At 41.7% G+C, this 24,840-nt stretch overlaps 2 protein-coding genes across 4 annotated transcripts in view; both read left to right on the forward strand.

Moving 5' to 3' along the window:
- Nucleotides 1–13,650, forward strand: part of LOC6505663 (alpha-2 adrenergic receptor) — a 48,724-nt gene extending 35,074 nt beyond the window's left edge. The window contains exons 2-4 of one of the 2 annotated variants that reach the window (XM_032449636.2): nt 4,277–4,435; nt 6,111–6,722; nt 6,810–13,650. In XM_032449636.2, coding sequence (XP_032305527.1) covers nt 4,277–4,435; nt 6,111–6,722; nt 6,810–7,268 — 1,230 coding nt within the window. In that variant the 3' untranslated portion in view covers nt 7,269–13,650. Of the gene's footprint in view, nt 1–4,276; nt 4,436–6,110 lie in introns of both variants that reach the window. The other variant, XM_001964466.4, reaches the window with a different exon arrangement.
- A 3,572-nt stretch (nt 13,651–17,222) lies between these two features.
- Nucleotides 17,223–24,840, forward strand: part of LOC6505665 (sodium-coupled monocarboxylate transporter 2) — a 34,016-nt gene continuing 26,398 nt past the window's right edge. Inside the window, exons 1-2 of one of the 2 annotated variants that reach the window (XM_032449639.2) lie at nt 17,223–17,443; nt 19,838–19,931. The gene's annotated coding sequence lies outside the window, so the exon portion shown is untranslated. The remainder of the gene's footprint in view (nt 17,444–19,837; nt 19,932–24,840) is intronic. The other variant, XM_032449640.2, reaches the window with a different exon arrangement.

A 24,840-nucleotide genomic window follows, 5' to 3' on the forward strand; every position in this document is an offset into this window, starting at 1 on the left:
TACATCAGATGAATATCAGTTTAATCAAAATCGAACCATTCAAAAATCAAAAAAATAAATAAATTCAATCCTAGATAATTGTGTCTAAAAAAAAGCATAAACATAAAGAAAGTAATCATTTATAAAAGACATTAATAGATTTAAATTATTGAATTATTTATTTTAATAATATATTTGGTTTTTATATAAATTTACTGAAAATCAACACTCTGCCGAAATTTAAAGACAAATGCCCCAAGGCCCTTGTTTATCTGTACTGTATTTCTCAAAGTGTTCTACTTTACACACACTCTCTATAAATATATGTTTTTATTCTTCTGTACATTTGTGTGCTTGACTCAACTTTTTGTTGAACATTGAGGATTTCTTATTTTTTATTTTTTTTCCAAGCGCGCTCGCAAACTTTCTGCAGTGCAATGAGGATTGAAATTCTTTTGTGTTTACAGCGGAATTTCTTCTTTATTTTCTTTCATTACATATTATTTGCGATTGCTGGCAGCTATTGGTGGCCGTAAGCCAGAGCCATGCGGCCAGTTGATTTACCTTTAAAGCATCGCTCATACGCCGCGTTCGCCGGCCGAGGCGGGCCTGGAAATTTAATATTTTTAATTACGCTCATTTCAGCTCGCTTTTCCATGTTTACATTTCAATAAATTTTCACTCGGGCTTCGTCAGCCCTTTTCATCATGGCCTACACTCTTTTTGCGTTTTCTGGCAGCTCTTCCTTCATCCCAGCCTCCTGGCTTGGTACTTGTCATCATCAACACTTTTAGCTGTTGCTCTCCTACCGTCCTCCACTGCTTTCCACCGCTGCTCCACTCGACTAACGAATTTGGTGGCGCATAATGAGTTTTTGTTTCCATCAGCTTAAGTTCCCCAATGCTGGAGCCCGGCAACAACAATTACCATTGCCATTTAATTAAAAATTGCAGAATAATTATTTTTCTTTTGCGTCACGCTTCTTGTTTTCTTTCGTTCGCTGCTTTCCCACGCTGTTCTCCTTCCTCCTGCCACCCTTGACTCCTGCTACTCCTTTTTTCCATCTTCGGTCGTCCTTCTTCGACGAAAGCGTGCAAAAACTTTTAAATAAACAAAAGCGCCCTCTGCAATTTGAAAATCTGCAAATTAGCACAAATGCAGCTTGTGGATGGATTGAGGGGATTCAGGATGCACTTTGAAAAAACTAATGAAACATTAATGAGCAACGATCCATTTGAGTCCGAAAGAAAGCCAAATTAAAGTTTTATTGCATTTTAATTGACAAGGTATTTTATTTAATTATTTTTGACGGGAGTTCAAAACAAACGCTAGAATTTTTAGTCCAAGAAATAATAACTCCCCAGAAGGCAAGCTTTTTTTACACACTTTTAGTTGGGAAAACTAGTTTGGAATTTTGGTGCATTAATATGGATAGAAATGGATGCTAAGCTCATAGAAAAAACGATGCTTATTTTTAGACAAAACTTAATTTCCAAGCTTATTCCTAATTCAATTTCTAAGATTCTAATTTCTTAGCTAGAAAGTTTCATAGCCCATAAAACATATTTTCCACAGTGTAAATACACCGGATTGAAGGAAAACTGAATGGAAATGGGTTAAGGGAAACGGAAAATGGGCTAACGGGAAGCAAGAGAACAAGGGAAATGCAGCGACAAAGTGAAGTTTTCAATTACATTAAATCCGGTGCGCAAAGTTATCGTCACGCACAGTTGACAATTTATTTGTTCGTCCACTAGTTTCCTCCCATCCCGTTGGCAACACGTACTTGCCCCAGCCCAGCTCCGGCTTTAGTTGTATGTTCTGCCTCTTTTTTACTCCTGTACAAATGTCAGTTTAAGAGCTTTGTTCAAATGCGTTAATAAAATATTTCCCCAGCCTTTCGGCCCGACATCATTATCAGTGGGGAAAAGTTTCGTGCTTCGTTGTTGCTACAGGTGTTTCCTCGGAGCGACGTGTGAGCACGTCGCGTATGCGTAACTTTTGGGCCTACCGAGCAAAAGTTTTTGGCAGCCAGTTTTGGCTTTAATGCAATCGACCCGAACTTAACTAAAAGGTTTTCGACGGAATGATTTCAGTTTCGTTTCAGTTGGGCGTGAAACGTTGACAAATGCTGTCGATATTTCAACAGTAAACCGTAAATGATGAGATCATTTATAATGGTGCAGCAAGGAGGAGTAACAACAACTGGAACTTTTAGTTGCAACTGCAGGGCTTACACTAGAAAAAAAAATTTCTTTTGAGAGGAACTATATATTTATTAGCCAGCTGCTTTAGACTAGAAGGAACTATTAAGCCCTGAAATCGGTACATTTAATAAAATAGCCTCTGGCCCCCTGTAATTGCCTCATCTGCAATAAACTTGGTAAAAGTTTTGGAAAACATTTATTCAAGTGCACTTTGCGTGCTGCCTCTGTGGCAGGCAATAAGTTGAAAACCGAGACAGCCGAGGCAACGTCAGCGTTCAAGAATCCAGTTTAAGTAGCTGTTGGTGGCTGGCTCTCATCTCCGTGGAGTCTCTGCTGCCGTTCAACCTGCCACTTGATGTTTATTTCGGCAACATTATACCCAGCGCTTAATACTTTATGCTTATTTTGTTGCCGCAACCGACTCGGCTCAGGCCAAGGCGGTGTCCATGGGGATGGGAAATTTATTTTCTGCTTTGGCAGCAGGATAAAGTTGTCTAGCTCAGCCTGCTCCTGCCTGCTGCCTGCTGCAACTTCGCCTGCGGCTTATGATAAACTGGGCTGCACTTAAGCTGCCACTGCCTCTGGCTCTGGCTCGGGCTCGGGCTCGGGCTCTGCCCCATCGGAGTTCAGATATTTATACGTGCTCGTATTTACAGTTCCCGGCAGCTCCTCTGCAATTCAATTTGAGTGTGTGTACATGTGAGTGTGTGCGGCTATATGGGGGTGTAAGCAGCTTAAAACTTAAATAAATTTCGTTTGTGACGTTGCAAAGAATTTTGTATAAATTGCCAGTCGATTCTTTAGCCAACTACCATAAGAGAATCATCGGGCTTAGGTTGACCATCTGATGTGGGCAAGGATCCAGGGATTTCCTTTATCTAAAGTACTGCATTTGTGAGCGGTAAGGGTAGCTTCATTGAGTAGCTCTAGTCTACTCAGAGTACTGTGATTTTCGATTCATGTGGATTATTCTTCTGCGTGCAAAATGATGCATTTCCCAGCTAAGCGTGAACAAGGATCGAGGTGAGCACCAGGAGCACCGAGAGCAACAACAGTACAAAAGCATTTCATTATGCACGCCACTCGCAGGCGAACAACACGAAACTGAAAACAGCAACTCAAAAGAGCAAACTGCTCGGGCAATCCCTCCTTCAGACCCGCCCCTTATACCCCAGTTGTGCCCCTCCGTGGCTGTCAAGTGCACTTTTTTTTGTGCGCCTTTCATCAAAACACTTAATTTGCATAATTTTTGTGAAGAGAGTCGGGCCGCTGCCTCCGGAGCAGAAAGGCGATTTAATTCCGCCAGCTTTAATAAAATGCAATTGCAACTGCCTGAAAACTGAAAAAGTGCCGCACGATTCGCAGGCCACAAACTTTCCGATGCTGGCAGGTGGAAGCCCTTTGTGGCGCGGTAATCTAATGCTTTTACTTCATTTACCATTATGAAATTTCATGCACTTTGCATTTTTGCCGTAAATGCTCCTCGGAAACGAGGCGGAGAAAATCTTTTCTCTGGCACAAGAAAGAAAGAAGAGAAAAATGCATTTTATAATAAATCAGCCTAATGCACTCAATAACCCACGCTATCTAGCCGAAAAAAGGAGAATATGCTCGAAAGCAACAAGCCAGGCCACAACGGCTATGGAGGAAGAGCTGAATTTCAAAGCGGATGTTCTGCACTAAATTTAATCTGGCAGGCGATAGTTGAGCTAAGAGGATAAAGGTTTGTTCTGAGCTGAAATAAATAGAATAAAGTTCATTAAGTGCTTTATCAATGAGTCTAAAAATAATACCTCTTAAGTAATTTCTCAATAGGATTAAGCAATTAAGAGGCTAGTAAGGGGATTTTTGAAGTGATTTTGACCAATTCATAAAAATTTGTTTAATGGAGCAGAAAGACTATATATGTCTTAGCAGTAGTCGTATAACATATTAAAATCATTTCTAGATAGTCCATCTTTAGTAGAGTCATTATTTTGTCCCCCTTTGACATACATTAGACCCCCACTGACCACTGACCTCGCCCTCTCATGTGTAATTTCAAGCCATCACATTTAACCCTTACTGACTTTCTACCTTTCTCATTACAGCTAAGCGAGGACATCGGCTACGTGCTCTACTCGGCGTTGGGATCCTTTTACATACCCAGCTGCATAATGGTCTTTGTGTATATACGAATTTATTTTGCAGCCAAGGCGCGGGCGAGACGAGGCATTAAAAAGCATCCCCGCAAAACAAACAACGAACAGGTGGGTAAATCTGATTATTTATGGTTTTGGAACCCTCCCAGGGATAATGGGATGTGTGTCTAATGAACTTTGATGAGAGCACTCCCCAATTGCACATTCTGAGTATTAAATGTGGTTGCCCACCGAATGTGGCAGCATTGCAAATGGAAATTTTTTCGTTTCAATGAACAAATGTAATTTTTCTAAGCCACCGTGCGGAATACGCGGCGTATGAGCAATATGCGCCCAGCCCTTTCAAGCCCTTCCCAGTCTGCTCCTGGTCCTTTGGCCAAAAAGTAATTGTGCATTACCCTACCTGGTAGGAAGCTGCAAATTGAGCACACATGCTTCGCTTCAATTTCCCATCAACAACTTGGGGGCTACGTGTTGGATTTCTCGTCCCCCAAGGCTGCCTGCCGTGCCAGTGCATTGGAAATTGCTGTTTGGACAGCGTCGGTTTTGTGTGCCAACGTTGCAATTTTGGCCGCTATTGCCGCCTGCCACGTTGGCCACGTTAGCACACGGAACAGATTCTGCAGCCATTATGCAGACTCACTCCATGGAATGGCATTTGTCGACCTGGCTTTTGTTGCAAAATTATCGCTGAAATTTTAATCGAAGCTCCGCCCCCAAATCCACTGATTGAGTGAAAAGTCTCTAATGATCGTCAATTACCTGCTGCTTGCAACGAGTGCCACGCAATTTGCATTTTCAATTAACTGTATGCGCAATGGACACAGCTGTTGAACAAAAATAGAGAAACCGACTGGCCCGGACATTGGAACTTGCCCGGTAATATCGGGCGACACTTCTCGACCATTTTGTGCAAACAAATTCGAGAGCAGCGGCCCAAACGAGCGATTAACGGCCAGGCGAGGAGACGGCCAGGCGGTGGTGATGGCAAAGGAAAGCAAGCAGAGGCCGTGGGAAAACAGCAAAACCCGGCAGGGGCGAGCTGTGGAAAACAGGGAGGGCCACAAGGAAAATTCTTACACATATGCTGACAGCACGTTCTGCTCGAAGCATTATTTTTATACCTCCTAGAAGGGTATGATAGAGTCACGCATCCATTTTTAAGAATTAATATAAAATAAGCCTACAATCTCATTCAATCCCATTATATATGTATGTTATAATAAGGTATATAGCACTAAAGGGTATGTCAGTCTTCGATCAACGATGCCACCACTTTGTTTTCATTTTCGTTTGGACGCTCTGTGTCTCTGTTAATTGCCCGGGGTAATTGTTGCTGCTTTTCGCGCATTGAATATGCCCAGCCCCCTGGCACAGCATTCCCTCACCACCCCATCTGCCCTTCCAGCCAGCTCCGCAGCCCTCCACTGGCAGCGTCCATCCCTCCATGTTTGTGTAATCCGCGCGCTCGGACGCGTTTCCCTCCCGCCTTTTGGCTTAAACAGGATTTTCGAAATGGAAAACTGTTGTAGCAAGTGTTGGGCCATCTGTCCCCTTTTCCAGCTGCAGTTGCAGTTGCGGACCTAATTTGCAATGCCATGAGCATGAGATGGGGTGGGGTGGAAGGCTCCGATTCTTAATCACACTGCCTCGCAATGGAGTTCTTGCCCCAACAATGCAGTCGGGGGAAATAAGATAAAATTTAATCTATTTTTGTGAAGAATAAATTCTTATTAAAATGTACAATTCTTTTTAAAACTTTACTTTTGTAATTTTGCCGCAGGTAACGAGCTTCACCACCGCCAACAAGAAAGGCACCATACCCATGCCCTCCTCCAGCGGGGCAGCGGCCTTGCAACTGCACCAGCAGCGCCAGATAGCCACCATCGAGACGCCACCGAACAGTGCCACCTTGCCAATGCAAATTCCCACGGTGACCATGGACCTGGCCTCGGACATATCCACCTCGGAGGCGGGCGAACTGGAAGCGGTGGCCGCCCAAACGGTTCTGGCCTATGCCAATCCCAACGGATCTGGGGCTAATGCGGTCACCGTTGTGACAACAAGTGCAGCCGGTGCACCCTGCTCACCCACCTCGCCCAAGGAGACGCTGCAGGTGAGCACGATAGCCACTGGCCGGGTGGGTCTCAATGTTCCCGTGCCACCGTCCATGGGCAGCACAAATTCCATTAATGTGCTCAACAACAACAACGGCAGTGTGGCCACCGAGGCGCCACCAGTCGTGGCCAATTCGACACTTAATATTGGCGGTAATGGTGCCACCGTTGGTGCTGGTGGAGGTGTTGCAACTGCCACTGCTCCGGGCAATGAGTTGCGCGTTTCGCCCATTGCCGGCCGATGTCGAGCTCTTTCCGTGGGCGTGGACACGGACATGGTGAGTGAATTCGATCCATCCAGCAGCGACTCTGGAGTCGTCAGCCGCTGTGCCGTCGTAAAGCCGCTCAAGTTTCGCCTTTGCCAGCCGATCTTTGGCCGGAAATCGAATCAGCAGCGCCGTAACGAGGCCAAGGCGGTGGCGGCCAAAAACCAACAGCAGCAGCAGGGCAAGAACCAGGATCACCAGAAGCAACAGCAGCAGCAGCAACAGCAGCAGGTGATTAAGGCGGAGCTGGAACCGGCTATACCGAAGACCCCGAAGCCTCGGGATCCGGAGAAGGAGAAGCGTCGGATTGCGAGGAAAAAGGAGAAGAGGGCCACGCTGATTTTGGGCCTCATTATGGGCAGCTTCATAGCCTGTTGGCTGCCATTTTTCTTCCTGTACATCCTGGTGCCGGCCTGTAGCAGTCATTGCAACATACCGGAGTCGGCATTTGCGATCGCCTTCTGGCTGGGCTACATGAACTCGGCCCTCAATCCGGCCATCTACACCATCTTCAACAAGGACTTCCGGCGGGCGTTCAGGCGCATCCTGTTCAAGTGATGTTTGGCCTATGTGTGCTGTTACAGGTGCGTTTCGAGGAGCATCGAGAAGGCAACCGAACGTGCCATGGGCAGCACACCCATGGGTTATGGTCATGGCATGTATCAGCACTACAGGCGTTAGACTTGCTTCGTTTTGGTAATCTCATCGTCCATTCGTCCTGGCATCCTTTCCACTCCCCTCCTTTCGTCCCACTTACCTATTTTTATTGAACTGGGGGATAAGTAAAACAAAACAAAAAACTAAAAGAAGAAGTAACGAACATTGTAGCTCATTTCAAAAGCAATGAACGGCTGTGAATTTGATGGAATCTCTCAATTTCAATTTACGCATTTTTGGTTTCGTTTGGTTTCTCTAGTACCCTTGAACCCAAAGACCCCCTCCAACCGCACACTTTTCACACTCGACGAGCTCATAGAAATGCATGAGCTGTGCAAACAAGGATTCGAGCTCGGCAAACATCTATTATGCTCCCCCTGAATGGGATGTGTCCGCCTGCGACGTCTATGGCCATTCAACTTGAAATAATTTCGCAAATTTCCATTTGCGGCTGCATGGCCAATGCCACCCCTTACCTTTTTCGGGCCAAGTGCAGTCGGCAATCGGCAGTCGAATGTGCTGGGAAGGGGCAGGAAACCCTTTAGTCGATCCGCAGCCCCAACCGATATCGAGGTCAACAAATGCTACAGTCAGACAGCAAATTAATTTGATTTCTTTTTAATATTTCGGCAAATACTTCTCCGCAGAAGACTACATTCCACAGCTGGCATTCGGCCAGATCATTAATTTCATGTTCACATAAATGTAAAGTATAATCCAGTCAGGCGGCCGCTACACAAAATTCGATGTAACAAAGTGAACACACAGAAATATGGCAAAAAATACAAAAGTTTGGGGGAAAAGAGGAAAAAGTGCGACACAAGGCAGCCGCAGTTTTATTCATTCACTCAAAGATATTTCACTCAGCGACACAGAAAGTGGGAGTACAAAAAATAAACCAAATATATGGGTGGGAACCAATGCCTAATGGGCACACACAGATGCAAATGCAAATAGTTGGGAGCTACACTGAAAAAAACATTGGATGGGACATTGGTCCCATGCTCAGGTTTAAGTTTTCTTACCTTTTTTGGTTTTCAAATGAAAATAGGTTCTTTAAAGGTATCAATGACATTATCATTGCATCTTTATAATCAGGTCTTATACTCATTTTTATATTCCATAATTCTAAACATTTCATGTTTGAAATTATCTTAAATATTATGATAATACTATGTAAAAGTAATGTTTTTAATGGAAATAGTTTATTTTTTTAGAACAATTCTTGATTATAAATTATTTTATATTTTATTTTTTGATAAACTGTTTTTTTTTTTTTTAATGTTGCACATTCCTTTTTACCATTTTTAGAATTTTCTCCGCCATTTCCCACTTTAGTTTTTGGCCATGCATCAGCAAATGCATGTGCCCGGCCGAGTGGAATAGACAGCCCGTCATCCAGTCAGTCGAACGGACAGACGGACTGACGGACAGACAGTCGTCACTGGAACGCTACAATGACACTGAGTGAGACGAAGGCGGAGACAGAGACAGATAGGCAGGGCCAGAAAGAGACAGAGGGAGCTGCCTCTGTTTTTGGCATGTGGCCCAGAATGGCTCTCCATTTCGCTTGGCTGGTGCAGCTTGGCTTGTTTTGCCAGCCAAAGCCAAAAAATGGAAAGCAAAATATATACGAGTGTATTTGGTATAGGAGGCAAAGGACCAAAGTAGACGGGAGGGACTTTGACGGGTCTATGCATAAATTTTACGTTCAATTTATTTTACTTCCCTGTGTGATGGCTTTCCATCTGAGATACACTCGGGTATTTTTTCAAACACTTTGTGGCTGACAAGGTGCAGCTAAATCTAAACTTTATCGATCGTAATCTAGTCAAAGCAATTTGTAGCAACTAAAATATAATCACCTTGTTCTGTGACATCAAATTTATGACGCTTTTAGCCAAGCCACGCCACGTCCCTTTCGCCACATCCGAAGATGGATCTGATTTATGGGCCCCGGTCCATAGGCTAAGTGCTGCTGTTGGCCACCAGAAAACCTCTTAAAATTGTTTAAGAACGCATAAATAATAGTGTGTGTGGAAGATGGAAAATGGAAATCGGGGCAAGAGCTATGAGGGTGTTGAAAGACAAACATCGAAAGCAATTGCTGGCTGAATTTTTTATAGATCACGCCGCTGCATCCGGACGTATTTACATTTCGGCATTGTCAGCAATGTGTGTACAACAACTGCACTCAAATGACAATTTGAACAGCGACAGAAAGTCCGACAATAAAAGCAACAAACTAAATGGCAGGACAAAAAATGCCAGGACAAAAAAGGACTCTCGTTGCTGATGTTGTTGTTGGGAACAAAGCGAAATCGAAAACAATTGAAATCGACAGGAGGGCTCTGGGTGGTGGTGGTGCTGCTGATAGCGGTGCAACAGCAGCAGGTGGTGCAGCAGGCACATTAAAATTCGCGACACACACACCTACTACTACGCAGCCCAACACCCACCAAACACACACAGCACTTAACTGCACTTAGGTGCGACAGCCAGATGAGTGTCGAACGGCATTGTTTTGCCAAGCACACTGAAAGTCATTTTCACTTAGTGCGTGGAAAAGCCAGCTCTGCATTTTAGACCTGCAAACCAACCCGGCGTATACGCAATGCTATCCTTTGTCTACTGCCGGCTGCTGGCGGTTGGGTGTCGCTTTTTTTCCGTTTCTTTGTATATTTCGCAATTAATGTCACAATTAGCAATCACCATAAATTAAATGTGTAAAATTTATCACTTTTAAAAGCAAACAAAAAGTGGCAAACATTTTGCATAATTCAAAGCCATTTAAATTAATTCCCTTAATTGAATTATGAGATTTTTGATGCAAATTTTCGCTTAAATTTTTAGTTTGTTTGTCCTAATTGGTGCGACGAGTCAACAAAGAAGTCTACCGATTTTCGGGTAAATAACATAATAAACCGTAAAATATTTATAATAATTACATAAATTCATTTAGATTACAGGATTCTTATTGTTGCAATGTTTTGTTTTCCGTATCTCCGTTCTCCGTTTTTAAATCCGTATCGAAATATTGTAGTTGCAACGAGAGCTGGCGAAATTGAATTATTTATCGCGCCAAATGCCTAAATTAGAATTTGCATTTCTGTCATCATCTATTTTAGCGCCATAAGCCAATTTAATGCCTGATTAACTTGGCAAATTACAGAGCTGAAGGATCACTAGGCCGGGCCCGCAGTGGTAGGGAATGCTTCGGTTTAATTGAAATTCGGTTTGCGGTTGCGGGTTATTCAAAGCATTTTTTGGCTGAAAAGTTGATAAATATTTGAGCGAATTTCTTATGACCAGGCGGGCTGGCAAATGTTTATTAATGCGTAAATATTACCGTCATAATAATGACCAATTCTTTGAAAATGGCAAGTAAATTACGCTTTAAATCGCATAAAAGTGCAATTAATCCATTCTGTTTCATTTATACGACCCACCCACATGGGGAACACGTGAAAAATGCATTGTTGCCGAAATCGCAACGTCTGTACACAATTCAGTTATTGATTCAGAGAGGGGGGTGTGGCGCCGCACATTTTTGAGGCCCTGTGATATATGTATTTGTTGTTCGCTGGAAGTCTCTTGGAGCAATTATCGGGACCAGGTCGGACGGCAGACGCATGAATCAAATGAAAAATGCCTGCTGGCTCGTTGGCCTGCATATTAATTAATAAAGTAAAAAAGCCATAAATGTAAAACTCATAACGACAAATGTTGGACCATAAATATGCACTTAGGTATTTATGCGCATTGACAGCATGAATATTTATGAGGCAATGACGACACAACGATGGCGGCCATTAAACTGTGCCTGCCCCACTTCCCAACGCCCCCTAGCTCCCCTCCTGGCCCCGCCCCCCGTTGATTAATTGGAAAAGTTCTGGTGCTGCTGCTGGTTTGGTTCAACGGGTCGTATGCTTGATTTTGCGTTTCCTCATATTTTTGCATGCCCCCGAAAATTCCGGCCAAAACTAAGCAAATCCAATGCCTGTGTTCGGATTGAAAAGTAAACCGAAGAACAAAGGAATTTATTGTTTTCCATAAGATAAGCCATGCGACCATGCGATATAAGTTCATGTTTTGGGTCCGTCTTTCCCAAACTAAACCACAAATATTAAAAATAAAATTTAAAATGACTGAAACGTTTAAATGAAATTATTTCATTAAAAAAACAAAAACCAAAAACCAATTGCAAGTAACTTAGCGTAATGTATTTCAATATAAAAACTTAAACTTTCTGCTAATTGTAAACTAGACACAAATATATAAATACAAATATAAATATATTAAAATTAATGATAAATTAACAGATATATATTAAAGTTGAATTTTGAAATTAGATAAACGCCAAACGGCGGATATTCGAATAGTTCATACATATATATTAACTATAAAGATAATTAAAACGTTTACTCATTCAATAAGCATAGCCAACATTTGAACTCAAAACTCTCATATGTGTGTCTGTTCCACTAGTTGTGCGTAAAGGTAGATTAAATACGAGCGAAACCAAAAATACCACCAAATGTATGAACAAGCCATAGAGATACTTCATGGACGATGGAGTACGATGTATGTATATCAGGCAGGTGTTTAATGAAAATCAAATTTCTGGCATTCATAACATATGAAATTAATAACAAAAATAACTACCTACCTAAATTTTAAGCGGAAGTCTTCCACTACAATTACGCTCTATCCACTTGCATTGTACTTGCGTTATCCGACTTCGACTCCTGTTTCCGGGCAGACTTTGTAACTAAATGTGTGTATATTAAGTAAGTGAATGTATTTCGAAAGGTTTCTTCCCAAAAACACAAAAAAATCGGAAACACAAATGGAAAACATTAAACAGGCATAAGCCAATAAAGTGTAAAAACGAATAGTAAACCTACTTAGAAAAATGCTGCACAAACTCTGCATGTTAGTTGCCCTAGACATGTAAGTATTTCATAATAAACTGTAGTTAACAATGGGTAAAATACACAACAAATTTAAATGATAAAATGAATATGAATAGGTTAATAATGTTTAGAACTTGCCATTGTCGTTGTTGCTTTTCTGTTTCCTTAGCCTGTTATAGGAGAATATAGTCTCATTGCATTATTTGTAAGTATTTGTAGTATCCACATAGCTAACAACGAAGTAACATGGTGCTATGAGTTACGAATCGCCTCGGTTCATCATCCCATGCACCCCTCTCCCTCAGGGTGGTCAAAACGTTAAAATCTGAGCCCCTTTTAACGTCTTGGTTGCATGTAGAGCACCACCTCACCACAGAAACAAAACCCCACTAGAACCACACATAGCAACAACCCCAAGAAGAGAACTCAAAATCAAAATTTAAAGTTAGTTACGCGTTTAAGAGGAGCATTTCAAACTAACCTAGCCAAATAAGCATTTGTAAATACCTATTAACTACGCCATGTTATAGTCTCATAACTCTTGAACATAAATATGAATATGAATACGATTAGGGTTACGAAATGAATGTAAATTGAGCAACACAAATTGCAAATTGAAGCCACCAAAGAATTGAATTTTCGCATGTAAGTCGAAAAAGTAAACTAAAAAGTATTTAATTATACCAAAGCTAAGACTAAGTGTAAACAAACCAACATAAACAAAGCCCAAAAAACCAAAGAACAAAAATTAAAACTAACAAACTATCGGAAACCCCGTTTCTTAGCCCCACAAATAGTTGACAACTTTTAGCATTTAGGCAATCATATATCATAGTTGAACTAAACTAAACTAAAGGAAAATCCTCACAAATCTACACTCTAAACCAAGAACTAAAATCGCATTTAAAACTTTCGGTTCTGTTGTCCTTTGTTTGATTCCCATCTCAATCACCACCAGACACCAGTTGAGTTTGAGCAAAATGATACATTTTCCCATTGTATGGGGTCAACTTGTTTTCCTAAAATCTTCTAGTTCTAAGCGAAACTTATAAATAGAAAATACGATATATGAAACTATAAAACTATTAGCTAAGTGAATACATATGTCCACTAAAAGGACAATAAAGATTTAATTGAAATTATACAATACGATAACAATTACAAACTAAATAGTGAAGCAGACGAAAAATTCCACAAGAGGCTCCGAACTCGATTTCATCAGAGAATAACTAGATAAAGCTAAAGCTACTAAACACAACCCACTTTTAAATCTCGTTAAGTGAGCCAGAAACAGAAAACAGTGCGGATAAACCGAAATAATAACTGATTAATAAAAACCGAAAGTATTCTTAAATTCTTTAAATGCATTCGTCTTGTTCATTCATTTCTGACACCTGGCCGGGTGGAAAATATTTCAGGGCGACACGGCGTTGCAGGCGTATGAGGAAAAAATTCCCGATAAATTCTGAAAAACTTCGGTCGAGTATGTGGGAATGCGTGAATCTGGAGGGAGTGCAAATAGGTAGCTCCCCGGCATTAAATGGCAGTTTAATTTCCTGTATGCGCAGACGCCGCCATTTGGGCTCCTCATCTTATTGATTTTTTCTCCCAATGGCGGTTGTAGCCTTGACATTGCAGAATTGTCAAGCAGCTGCTGGCCATTAAATTTTCAGTCTAACAAAGGTGAGACAGGTTCGTTAAAATAGCACTCTTCTAGGGATGGAATTGGCCAAGTAAGTGTCTCCAGATTTCATAGCCCACTTTCAGGCTTAAGTGCCATTTTAAAGCTGTTCAATATTGATAAATTCTAACGTCTTTTATTTAATTAATTTTTTTTAATTCAAGAGAAGACTGAAGAAAATCAATACTTTCATTCAATTGAATTTGTGTTGAATAGTCACACTTTTTCCAGGTACACCGGCATTACCTTAGCTTATTAATTGTTCTCAATGTTAATTGCTTTCTGAGGAAAATAAAAAAGGGCATGACTGTTCAAAGCTTGGCAACGCTATAGCAAGCTCATACTTTCTTAAAAATGCTATCCAAATAGATATTTTCAGGTTACTCAGTAAGCTAATTAGTAAGGCATTTAAAGACGTGTTGTGTAATAAGATAAAGTTCCAGATTTTTTGTGATATCTGACTGATTGATAACGTCACAAGGGCCTCCCCCCAAACCGGACACAATAACCAGGCTTTTCCCAATCGATTCCTAGCGATTCATTAGCATGATGAACCTTATTCTCTTTAAACCGTAAAGCCAACAGTTTTCTTTGTGCTATCAATTGTTTTGCGAACCCAATTAAATAATTAGAGCCAAATACGCGCTTTTAACGCCACGAAGCCGCAACAGTCTCATTAATCAGAGCGCGCCAGCAGCATGCAAAGTTTGTCAAGCCAGTTTGTTTGCCCCGTCTGCGAGTCAGCCAGGTGCTAATTACACACGTGAGGTGCAAAAACTGGGCTAGCTGTTGGCACAACTTTCGTGCAGCCCACGCATTGCGATGAACAGAGAGGGCGAACTTGAACCTGCGGGTTAAATCTAACTGCCAGCGACTGTGCTAATTGTTTCAGTTGTTGCTGTTGCTTACTTTGCTCCTGCTGCCGCCCGAAACTTGTGCAACGTTTATCAGCCAGGTCACAAGTCGGTGGCAACATCATTTTCCAGCGGAATTAGAAAAAAGGCGCAGAAATTAAAAGCACCCACGAATAATTGTCACGAAACAAGACAGAGACCGAGCACTATGGAAAAAAGAGACGGCCACATGAGTTGTGCAAGTTTTAATTAGTTAATTTAACGCCTGGCACCAACAGGAGTCCCGTTGCATGCTGCGTATGAGTAATGAGCTCGGCTCACCCACACACATGCTCACAAGCTTGTCGCACTGGGGAAGACTCCTAAATAAGTGCAGAGAGAAAAATTTAGAACAGATTTGTTCAGCTTGAAAATATTAAACCATTTAACACGAAGGATTAGCAGATTAAACACAAAAATATGAACTAATAAAGGCTATAATCTTACTTATTTGCTAAAGTATCCTGTGTAGCAAGAAATAATTCTCATAATTCTATACACCCCTAATAACTCTTATTATTACAAAAATTATTATGTTTTTCTTTGCATGTTGAACATATGAGCCAGATACCCCTAATGCGTATGTCTTGAAGCTGTCAACATTTTGCTAACGCTTGAACTTTTGCGCCAAACCCGGCAGGACAGACACTGAGGTGGCTGGAGGGGAAGGAGATGACAGATAGGAACTGGAAGTGGGATTTGAACTGGGAGGGGGAGGGAAAGGAGGCAGGGAAAGCGGCAAAGAGGGAGAGACTTTTGCGGTTGCCTTTGCTAAGTAATTTCCCCTTGCGGATGCAACTAATTACTAAACATTTCGCATAAAATTCTCAACTTGACAGCCTCTAACTGCACGGCTAAGGACCCGCGCCCAACCCCTAAGGATAACAACAAACGCCTGTCTGTGTCAGTGGGTGGGGGCGGAAGGATGTGCCAGGGAGAGTGGGGGAGTCGCGGTGGTGGCATGTTATCAACAAATCTAACATGCGGTTTGTGCTAATTCACTGGCACAACCAAGCCAACCGCCAAACAGTCGGCCACCGCCCTGCTTAGCGGTCATAAAGTAAACGGCAACGGCCAGAGCCAGAGCCAGAGCCAGAGCCAGGAGCGGGATGAGAGTCGATAATAGAGAGGGAGGGCCATACTTCCGGTTGAGATGATTATAACCGCTACGAACTCCCACACCCCCGCACCACACAGACAGGCTCACCCAGAGAGGCAGGACTAGGCCCGGGCCAAGAAAAATGATCGTAAAATAGCTGAAATTATTTAACACTGTTTTGTATTTAATGCAAAAACTTTTGCTTCGACTGTGTGTGGAAACTGTTGCCGGAAGTTTGAAAAAGTTGCGAAGTCTGCAACATGCAACTCGTCCCGAATGCCGACAACTTGAGCGACAAACGAAGCGATTAATGATAGATGCACGGTAAACAAAACATTGTTAAAAATTTTAATAAAATAAATTAGGTAGTTAAACTACATTTATTAAAAAAAAATGATTCGGGATATCTGAGATATACTTCTAACAATGTCTCAAAACTTAATAAAGACTTCTTGACATTTTTTCTGATGTACTGTTTTCTATTACTCCTTGAACCTGGCACATAAACCGGCATTTCATATGACTAAGTGTTTGGTGTGTAATTAACGTTTAGACTATGAGATGTGCGTCATGTTAGCCGCCAGAGGCCCCTAGGAAATTCCCCCAGCTCAAGTGCCAGAAAATTACATTTTTGCACTGAACATGCCCTGCACTTGACTATGACCCACAACCCCTAGCTCCCCCGGCACCTCCACCCACGTAATTGGGCAAAGGGCAGACCGGCAATTGTTGTTTGTTTATCTATTGGTTGTTGTTGAAGTTGTTTAGCGTTCGTTGCATGTGTTAATTATATCGCAGCGTTACGTTGCCATGTTTGTACTGGCTTCACTTTTTTTGGTTTTGTGTCAGTATTTCCAATTGGCAGCCGAACGGTGCAAATGCACTCTGTGCCAGCAGAATATCCAAAGCGTGTGGCTAAGAGTGGTGGTCAGTGGATCGATTGGAACGGGCACTGGCGATAAAAAAAAAATTATAAAAACCGGCTCTGCAGCAGCAACAGCAGTGCGTAAACAAATCCACAAAACACACAGCCCACAAAAGATCTTCGCTCATTTCTGTTTTTTTTTTTTCAATACGTTTGAGGGGGACTTTGGGACCTGGGAGTCTCAGATGCTGGCGGTACGCCCAGCAGAGCTGCCAGCGCCGACTGCGGCTGCTGTTGGGGCTACGGCTGCTCCGTCAGCGCCAACGTCGGCGTCGCACGAACCTTCCGCGACGATCGAGCAGAGAAATAGCGCCGCCCAAGAGGCAGCCGCGCAACTGGCGATGAAAACAAACCCGTCGTGGCGCTCGCAGATACAAGACGCAGTTCCGAATCGAACCGATCCAAAAGATACGATCCTATCCTATTCGCGTAGCAGTGAAAATTTTTACCCCAAAAATAAATACAACAAACATCAATACAATTTAAATAAAATAACAAATTAAAGTAATCCAAACGGATAACTCAGAAAACTAAAGCAACCGACAAGCCAACCTTTTAAAAAGTAATTTCACTTTTGTTTTCAAAAAGAAATAAATATTATTAAAATAAATATTGGCCAAAAATATGAGATTTTCAAAAATATTTTGAAAATTCACATCTTACATGTTTCCAATGGGTGGAATCCATAAAAGCCAAAACAGCAGAATTTGTAACAAATGGTCTATAAAAAAAATAAGCTTAAGAATTCTAGTTTATATACAATTCAAATTTAAAATATTTTCACTAATTAAAATCAGTGTTTCAAGTGTTTAGTTGAATAATTTTCTACTTAGTTTCGCAGTTAGTCTCGCTAAATTCTTATAAATTATATCAACAAATATTAATTAACATTTACTTTCCATCTTAGCGGGCCCTAATAGCCCCATTACCGCAACAAAAGCATTTCAATAATAATAATAACACAAAAAATTTTGAAAAAGGCGATAAGCGGAAAATTGATTGAACAAGTTTGGCATTATATGGGGGCTCAGCAATCACGCGATCTGGCTAAACCGAAAGTTCAATCAAAGTCGAGGCATTATTTACATAACCCTTTGAGGGCCCTTGGGTCACTCGGGCGGACGTGACAGAAATTTTTGATAACGAAGGTCGTCATATAGCACCTACCTCCCACCTTCCCCAATCGACTTTGAGATGTGGAAAATTTTCAGTGCACACATATTTCTGATTTCAAAAAATTGCGCGACAAAACTGACAAAATTAAAAGCGGAAAATTTCCCCATAAATCGAACAAAAACGAAAAAAAGTGAAATAAAATCCCCGTTAACAATAAAGTTTATTTTCTAACCATAATTCAAATGAAGCGCCAGTTTCGATTTTTATGGCTTGTCGTTTTCAGATTTTGATAAATTAATTCCATCTGCTAAATATTAACGAACTTTTCACATGACCAACCATAAATTCTTGCCCGAGCCCTCATTAGCAATGCAAACGAGCATCCAAAAAATGGGAAAAGATAATATAAACGATTTTTAGTCAAACTTTTCAAAAATGCCACATTAGGCACAAATAGTTAACTGGCAACGTGGAACAGGTTTCCCAACAGCCAGCACGCCACTAATTAATTACTGATTTAGCTTGATATTTTATAAAATAGATTTGTTTATGTAAAACACCGCCGAAATCGCGGCAAAGATCTGTCCAAGTTTTCCGGTCCATTCTCAGGTGGCAACCGAATTGTTATTATTCCGATCTGTTTTGTTCGGGGCACCACGTTTGATTCCACTATGTAGTATATCCATATATGGTGTGTGTGAATATGGAAAATTAATAACCAGTAACAATGGGAGAGTCGGGGGAAATCGGGCCCAAAACGGGGGGTGGGCCTTGAGCTTGAGCTTGAGCCCTAGTAGCCGGGTGCAATTACCTGGCCCCCAGTTCGCTGTGTCACAATTTCCGCAAATTATATTAGTCGCTGGCAGTCGGTAGGTTTGTTGGTCGGTCTGTCGGTCGGCTGATGGCTTATCCCCCAATCACAATCGTATTTTCAGCAGCCCAGCCCCGCCCTGCCGGCCAGAAAGAGTGAAAATTAATTAGTGCTGTTATAAATAAAGCATAAGCATCGAACGGCCAAGCCATTTGACATTCAGTCCCCCAGCCGACCGACCAGAAGTGCGCGAAAAGTGACGAGTGCTAGGCCGAAATAAAAATCACACACAGTTCGCCCCAAGAAGAAAAAACTGAAAACAGAAAGCGTAAACCGGAATCAAAACAAAAAAGTTAAAAAACACAAAAAAACGCGTATCGTTTGGCGCCGGTTGAATTATCAAATCATTCTGCAGTCACGTGATCGCTGTTGGCCGCGTTTCTAAACACTTTTGGTAGGGAAATGGTTTTCAGAATTAGCATTCCCAAAATTATGAACCATTAAAAGTGATCATAAAAACTTGGCTAAAAAATCGCATAGATTTTGCTAGATTGAAAGAAATACTTTTAAAATGTTATTAAATTCATGAAAAATGTAACCTTCCACCTTAAAACCTTTACTTTTTACCTTGAATTTAACTTTCCTATATCGCTGTCAGGTCTTTAAAATTTTGTCGTTGTTCCTTGTTCTCTGTGCACATGCTTTGTTTAATCGCTTAATGCACAAACGACAAAGATACAGATACAATATGTATCTATAAAATGAGAATGCAGGGGCAGGGGACTCGAGAGTGTCGCGTGTGGCGGCCATTGCCACAAGAATTAAATTCTACGAAGGAGAAACTGGGCAGATAGCCAGCTGGTGGGACTCGTAAACAGATGAAGAAATATGTATAAATAAATGCGGCTGAAAAATGATTTTATTGTAACAATGATTGCGGATATGCATGAGGGATTGTGTCTCTGGTGAAATTTCCACAAATACGATTATTTTTGGCTAAAAGTATTTTTATGTCGTGCTAATTAACAGATCAAACTTCTTCACCTTCTTTTTCGGCTCACTAGACGTAACGGACACCGCGCTAATTAAATTTGGTGACACTTTCCATTGAAGATTGATAGAGGTAAGTGTGAATTGATTTACTTAGAAGTGGGATTAAGCCCGCTGCTGTGATTCAACTGCAAAGTGAATCACTCTTCTTTTATGGGACAATCGGGAGCGGCACGGCCCTCTGCGATGGGGATGCGACTATTTATCAGTGAGTGGTTCCGCGAAGGTTCGCCAGAGCGGTGCCGGGGGGGCCGTGGGCGCTAAACATGCAAACCCCCTTTGGCAACACTTTTTGCCGACGCGTTTGTCATGCAATTTTAATCGCAATTGCATTTTTAATTTTCCTTTTCCACCTGACGGCCATGCAGAATCTCTCTATCCTTCATTCGGGCGCCTCCCCACCCGCTCGCTACTCTGCTCGGAAAGAAAAATGTGCGCGGCAGAACGAAAAGGGAAAAATAAAAGCAAATAAATATTAAATGCAATACACTCAATACCCAGACAGTCAGACAGGGCGACAGACAGACAGCAGGCAGCGAACTGGCAACTGGCAAGCAAGCTGAGCTGCCAGGGGGACTCGAAGGATACTTGAGGTTGCATACAAGACAATATGATACCCGGTACTATTTATAATCATCAAACCCCTTATCTTGCTTTTACAAAGGTTAGATTTCTATCCATAAATTTTATGTTTTTTTGTTAAATCTAATTACCACTTTAGTTTAGGCTCCTAAACTCTGATCAAAAATACATTAAACTTAAAGCAGCACAGACACCTCTTTTAGAAGAAAAACCGACACCTGTACGAACATAATATACCCTGGTATTTTACGAGTTAGCCGGAATAAAAAGACGGTTAGCAGGGGGAAGGGAAAATCGCCTGGCGGGCTACTAACACATTGGCATACAGAGAATGCGAGCTGGGACAGGATGCGAGCGAGTTCGCTATGCGTCCCATTTGCATAAATCTACATTTTAACTATTTTTTTGTCCCCTCCCCGGCCCCATGCGGCTCTCAGCCATCGCATCTGGCTGGATCGTCTGCTCCTGCGTTTTTTATCCTCCAGCAAAGACGCTGTTGTTAAAAAGGAAAAAACGAGGAGCGAGAGGACTAGGAGACTAGGGTAACTTGATAAATATTCGCGCAATGTTGGCGTGAAATATGCAACGATATTTCTTGTGCAACTACCACTGCAACAGGGGTATATAACAGCAGCCAAAGCAAAAACAACTGTCAACCGAGTGGCCAATGTATTGGAATTCGAATTGGAATTGAAATTGGTTTTATTTTTAGTTCTGGCCGCCAGCGACCGGCCACTGGCGACCAGCGACTAGGCCATCTGACGGTTTTAAATGAGTTGCCACGATTGAAAAGCTCATATGTCAGGATTTGTGACAAACATTGACTAATTAAACATGTGCCCGCATCGGACATTTTGTCAAACTGGTAATAACGTGTGTTGCCCAAAATAATAAGAGCAAGTCCACGGGAAAAATCCGAATAAAGTTCATATTTTGAACTCATTTGTTTAATTAACAAAAAATAACAAAATTAACAAAAAATAATAAAACAGAGGGAATGATAAAGTTTTTTGAATTTAATTTTCTAATTTCCTTTTTATTTAAAAGTTTTTTTTCCAAGTGTTTTCTATAACATTTTCGTTGCAACCGCATCGACCACAACCTGCGACCACACCGCAAGCCGTGTAATGAAGTCAAATCCTCAATATAAACATACGTATACCTGATGGGCATAATTCATGAATATTTCATCGAGACAGTTAACATCCCAAGAAATCATGAATGAAAAGTGTTTCCCACTTGTTTCTCGATGCGGATTACAATAATTTTACAAAGTATTCAATTAGCATGACAACAAAAATCGCGTGTCAAGTGCAAGAGGTGCGAGCTGCACATTGTTTACTCAGTCAACTCTTTAGTATATGCATTTTAACATATTTTCTCAGCATGCAACGTAGACTATTTGTCTAAATAAACAATTACAATAAGTACTTGGGGTGCTTCAAAACTGTAAGCTCTTTAAGAGCTTTCTTTTCAAATTTCATAAAAATTATATAATCTATCAAGGGTAATGACCACTCCCTTCAGTCACGAGCACCCAATGGCTATATACATATGTATGTACATGTGTGGGCGCTATCTCTGCAGCATTACAACAATCCTCCATTGCAATCAGGCAGTGGAAAAACATCACATGCTCACTGTATCAACTAGTCGGAAAAACAAACCAAACCCGATTGCCAAACCACGTGACTGAGCCGATACCGGTTGCGTAGAAACTGCCAAGTGATTTCCAGTCTGAAAATAGATTTTCCAAGCGCAACCAAAATTAACTTGTCGCTTTTTACACTTAAAGAGAACGCTGAAAACTGCATCGATGATATTAAAAATAAAAATATTGTCTTAAGCTGATTATTTTAAGGTTTTAAGTACTTGACATTGACACCTCAGCCAGTGGCCTGGATAAATACGAACTCTGTTTATTCGCTTGATTATTTAGTCGGTGCTGCTGGTAAACAGTGTTAAGTATACTTAAGCCCGACTTTTGTGAGTCACGTGCAATATAGTATATATGGCAAGGTAAATTTACACCGCTGATTACTGCAGTGGACATGCTTTACCTTAATAATTGCACTAGGCCACACCGTGTCGGCCAAAAAGCCAATAGCAACTTCTGGCTCTTTCGCCAACAGCCGGCTGATTAATTGGCATCACATGACGCGACTTAACTATTTTTAAATCGATTTCGGCGACCGGCTAAAAGGTGTCATAAAAGCGTAAAACAAAATAAACTAGATACTTAAAAAACGAGTTTCGAATGTTAGTTTTTTCCTTTTTGGATAATCAATACAGATCGATGGCAGAATTCGCAGACATTTCACACAGAGTTGAACGACTTGGCGGAGAGTTCGGTTACCTTTGAGCCAATGATTGCATATGACCCAAATTGGATTTAAGTCGATTAAAAGGTACACACAGCACAAATAACAGCATACTTATGGCACCGGCATGCAATCAGAAATCGAATTGCCATCGAACAAACAACAGGCGACCGAAAAGGAGCAACAGCCACGGGCATATGCATGTTGCAAGGAGCATTTATCAATGGAATTCAATAAAAAAAGGAGGAGGAACGAATACACTTTACAGGCAAATGGTTCGTTGACCTCACTCACTCGCAGGACAAACGACGTATGTACCTGTGCCATTTACTTAAGTTTGGTCTGAATGCAGAAATCAGAAATCAGCTTTAAAATGAAACTTTACATCGCACCCGCCCCGTAACTTGACCTGCAGCAAGTTCTTGGTTAACAGAGCCGGAGTGCCGAGCTGACGAGGAATGAAAGGGGTGTTCCCCCGCAATCGGACAGCCGTGATAAATGCGACAACAACAGGCCAATAGGCGGCATCCAGCTGGGCATCACATCCCATTCCCCCAATCCCATTTCGCATCACAGGCCATTCCGATCCACTCCTTTCCAGTTGTGTGACTCTCCACACTGAGAGAAATAGTCTTTATAAGTTTGAAGGGGCAACATCTTAGAAAACATTAAATGGAGAGCAAAAGTCCATAGAGTAGTGTCACTTTAACCTCCTAACTGATGTGCATTTTTAAATATTTTTACTGGCATTTATGGACTCTAACTCAACACTCCCAAAATTTATTGACTATGTTATGTTACCGATTAAAATTTATTATAGCTAAGCCATAAATAAGGATAATGATTATTCTACATTTATTTGAATTTCAAAAAATTCCCACAATAAATTTCAATTGAATTTTAATCCTATTCGATTGCCGATTTTGGACAGTGGCCGAGCAGCCCAACCCATTCCACCCATTCCCCTGGCCACAATGTCTTGTCATTTCAATTCCATTTGGCCAAAGTTGAGATCCAGTCAGTGTGCTTAAGTGCAGGCCCAATTCGAGACCCAGAGCCAAGTCCAGTCCCAGCTCCAGGTCCAGTACCCGTCTTAACGACCGTCGACGGCGGCGTCGTCGCCTCTCGCATTTCGCATTTCAACTTCTGGCTAATTGTTGTTGGCAAGACTACGACGACGACGGCGACGCCGACTGAATATTATTCCCGGCTAATGCGCTCCGGCTATTTGAAGTTGAATCGCTCGGCTACGTGCATAAAATTGCGGCGATCTTTTTCTCTCTAATCATAAGCTCGGTCATGTCTCGCATTTTAATTGCACACCGATTGGCCAAAAAGTGTCGCTTTAAAAAGTGTCCCTGCAATGCAATTCAATTTTGGGAATTGGGAATTGATACGGCAATTGAATTCCCTCATGGATGGATTCAACTAAGCTTCTACGGTTCGAGAGCTCTTCATATTGAATATGAAATTGCACAAACTTTCCACACCCTTTTCGCCAGCTGCCTGATTGCCACAATCAGAGGAGGAGCTCGCCGGCCTTGTTGCATTGCTTGTGTTGCAAATCAGTCCAATACACAAAGCCCACTCGACCCGAGGAGAAATGGAGAAAAATCCATAACAAAGTAATCAATAAAAGTGGCATGGCATGGACAGGCTGATGTGGGTAACCCAGAAGCCAAGGAAGCCAGACGGAAGCCGAAAACAGTTTCTTGTGGCTTCTCCCAGTTTCAGTTTTTGGCCAACACGCCAAGCAGGGAGCAGAGCAGCCCGAAAGTTCCGACCAAGTCGAGCGAAATGGAATCCGAAATCCCCAAAGTTACACTCGAGAAATACTTGTCCTCAAACTTAATTATGTTTAAATTGAGAAGATACTTCGGGGTTAAGATACTCTGTGTACTCTATATGCCTTCAAGGCTTAAGAAATTTGATCGATCTTGAACTCTTCTAATGGGATAATTCATTAGATACATCACTATTAATGTAAGAATTTTCTCCAAGTGCCATTAAATCCTGTCCAAAATTTGGCTTTCTTTTCACCAGCTACTTCTTCTGCTGCTGCTTGGCCTGCACTCTACA

This window comes from Drosophila ananassae, chromosome 2L, assembly GCF_017639315.1.
Source record: "Drosophila ananassae strain 14024-0371.13 chromosome 2L, ASM1763931v2, whole genome shotgun sequence".
In the NCBI taxonomy this organism is placed as follows: domain Eukaryota; kingdom Metazoa; phylum Arthropoda; class Insecta; order Diptera; family Drosophilidae; genus Drosophila; species Drosophila ananassae.